The 2,278-nt window shown below is 42.3% G+C and overlaps 3 protein-coding genes across 3 annotated transcripts; all 3 read right to left on the minus strand.

The window, feature by feature from the left end:
• Window positions 1–285: 285 nt before the first annotated feature.
• On the minus strand, window positions 286–534 carry CBG23943 (the record flags this gene model as incomplete). Its single annotated transcript, XM_045240979.1, has 1 exon — window positions 286–534. The coding sequence occupies one exon, from the start codon at window positions 532–534 to the stop codon at window positions 286–288; it is 249 nt and encodes an 82-aa protein (XP_045091211.1).
• A 357-nt stretch (window positions 535–891) lies between these two features.
• Window positions 892–1,104, minus strand: CBG23944 (the record flags this gene model as incomplete). The annotated part of the gene is made up of 1 exon (XM_045240980.1): window positions 892–1,104. One exon carries the CDS (start codon window positions 1,102–1,104, stop codon window positions 892–894), a length of 213 nt encoding a protein of 70 aa, XP_045091212.1.
• A 668-nt stretch (window positions 1,105–1,772) lies between these two features.
• Window positions 1,773–2,048, minus strand: CBG23945 (the record flags this gene model as incomplete). The annotated part of the gene is made up of 1 exon (XM_045240981.1): window positions 1,773–2,048. One exon carries the CDS (start codon window positions 2,046–2,048, stop codon window positions 1,773–1,775), a length of 276 nt encoding a protein of 91 aa, XP_045091213.1.
• Window positions 2,049–2,278: the final 230 nt, after the last annotated feature.

A 2,278-nucleotide genomic window follows, 5' to 3' on the forward strand; every position in this document is an offset into this window, starting at 1 on the left:
CGGCTTAGCTATTTGTGGCATAGGCTTAGCTTTTTGTGGCATAGGCTTAGCTATTTGTGGCATAGGCTTAGCTTTTTGTGGCATAGGCTTAGCTATTTGTGGCAGAGGCTTAGCTTTTTGTGGCATAGGCTTAGCTATTTGTGGCATGGGCTTAGCTATTTGTGGCATGGGCTTAGCTATTTGTGGCATAGGCTTAGCTATTTATGGCATAGGCTTAGCTTTTTGTGGCATAGGCTTAGCTTTTTGTGGCATAGGCTTAGCTATTTGTGGCATAGGCTTAGCTGTTTATGGCATAGGCTTAGCTTTTTGTGGCATAGGCTTAGCTTTTTGTGGCATAGCTATTTGTGGCATAGGCTTAGCTATTTGTGGCATAGGCTTAGCTTTTTGTGGCATAGCGATTTGTGGCATAGGCTTAGCTATTTGTGGCATAGGCTTAGCTATTTGTGGCATAGGCTTAGCTTTTTGTGGCATAGGCTTAGATATTTGTGGCATGGGCTTAGCTATTTGTGGCATAGGCTTAGCTATTTGTGGCATAGGCTTAGCTATTTATGGCATAGGCTTAGCTTTTTGTGGCATAGGCTTAGCTATTTGTGGCATAGGCTTAGCTTTTTGTGGCATAGGCTTAGCTTTTTGTGGCATAGCTATTTGTGGCATAGGCTTAGCTATTTGCGGCATAGGCTTAGCTTTTTGTGGCATAGGCTTAGCTATTTATGGCATAGGCTTAGCTTTTTGTGGCATAGGCTTAGCTTTTTGTGGCATAGCTATTTGTGGCATAGGCTTAGCTATTTGTGGCATACGCTTAGCTATTTATGGCATAGGCTTAGCTAGTTATGGCATAGGCTTAGCTTTTTGTGGCATAGGCTTAGCTATTTGTGGCATACGCTTAGCTATTTATGGCATAGGCTTAGCTTTTTGTGGCATAGCTATTTGTGGCATAGGCTTAGCTATTTGTGGCATAGGCTTAGCTATTTGTGGCATAGGCTTAGCTATTTGTGGCATAGGCTTAGCTTTTTGTGGCATAGGCTTAGCTTTTTGTGGCATAGGCTTAGCTATTTGTGGCATAGGCTTAGCTTTTTGTGGCATAGGCTTAGCTATTTGTGGCATAGGCTTAGCTATTTATGGCATAGGCTTAGCTTTTTGTGGCATAGGCTTAGCTTTTTGTGGCATAGGCTTAGCTATTTATGGCATAGGCTTAGCTTTTTGTGGCATAGGCTTAGCTATTTATGGCATAGGCTTAGCTATTTGTGGCATAGGCTTAGCTTTTTGTGGCATAGGCTTAGCTATTTATGGCATAGGCTTAGCTATTTGTGGCATAGGCTTAGCTTTTTGTGGCATAGGCTTAGCTATTTATGGCATAGGCTTAGCTTTTTGTGGCATAGGCTTAGCTATTTGTGGCATAGGCTTAGCTATTTGTGGCATAGGCTTAGCTATTTATGGCATAGGCTTAGCTATTTGTGGCATAGGCTTAGCTATTTATGGCATAGCTATTTGTGGCATAGGCTTAGCTAGTTATGGCATAGGCTTAGCTTTTTGTGGCATAGGCTTAGCTTTTTGTGGCATAGGCTTAGCTTTTTGTGGCATAGGCTTAGCTTTTTGTGGCATAGGCTTAGCTTTTTGTGGCATTTTTGTGGCATAGGCTTAGCTATTTGTGGCATAGGCTTAGCTTTTTGTGGCATAGGCTTAGCTATTTGTGGCATAGGCTTAGCTTTTTGTGGCATAGGCTTAGCTTTTTGTGGCATAGGCTTAGCTATTTGTGGCATACGCTTAGCTATTTATGGCATAGGCTTAGCTTTTTGTGGCATAGCTATTTGTGGCATAGGCTTAGCTATTTGTGGCATAGGCTTAGCTTTTTGTGGCATAGGCTTAGCTATAGATGGCATAGGCTTAGCTTTTTGTGGCATAGGCTTAGCTTTTTGTGGCATAGGCTTAGCTATTTGTGGCATAGGCTTAGCTTTTTGTTGCATAGGCTTAGCTTTTTGTGGCATAGGCTTAGCTATTTGTGGCATGTGCTTAGCTTTTTGTGGCATAGGCTTAGCTTTTTGTGGCATAGGCTTAGCTATTTATGGCATAGGCTTAGCTTTTTGTGGCATAGGCTTAGCTATTTATGGCATAGGCTTAGCTTTTTGTTGCATAGGCTTAGCTTTTTGTGGCATAGGCTTAGCTATTTGTGGCATGGGCTTAGCTATTTGTGGCATAGGCTTAGCTATTTGTGGCATAGGCTTAGCTATTTGTGGCATAGGCTTAGCTTTTTGTGGCATAGGCTTAGCTTTTTGTGGCG

The sequence above is a fragment of the Caenorhabditis briggsae genome (genome assembly GCF_000004555.2).
Source record: "Caenorhabditis briggsae AF16 supercontig from assembly CB4, cb25.NA_066, whole genome shotgun sequence".
Taxonomy (NCBI): domain Eukaryota; kingdom Metazoa; phylum Nematoda; class Chromadorea; order Rhabditida; family Rhabditidae; genus Caenorhabditis; species Caenorhabditis briggsae.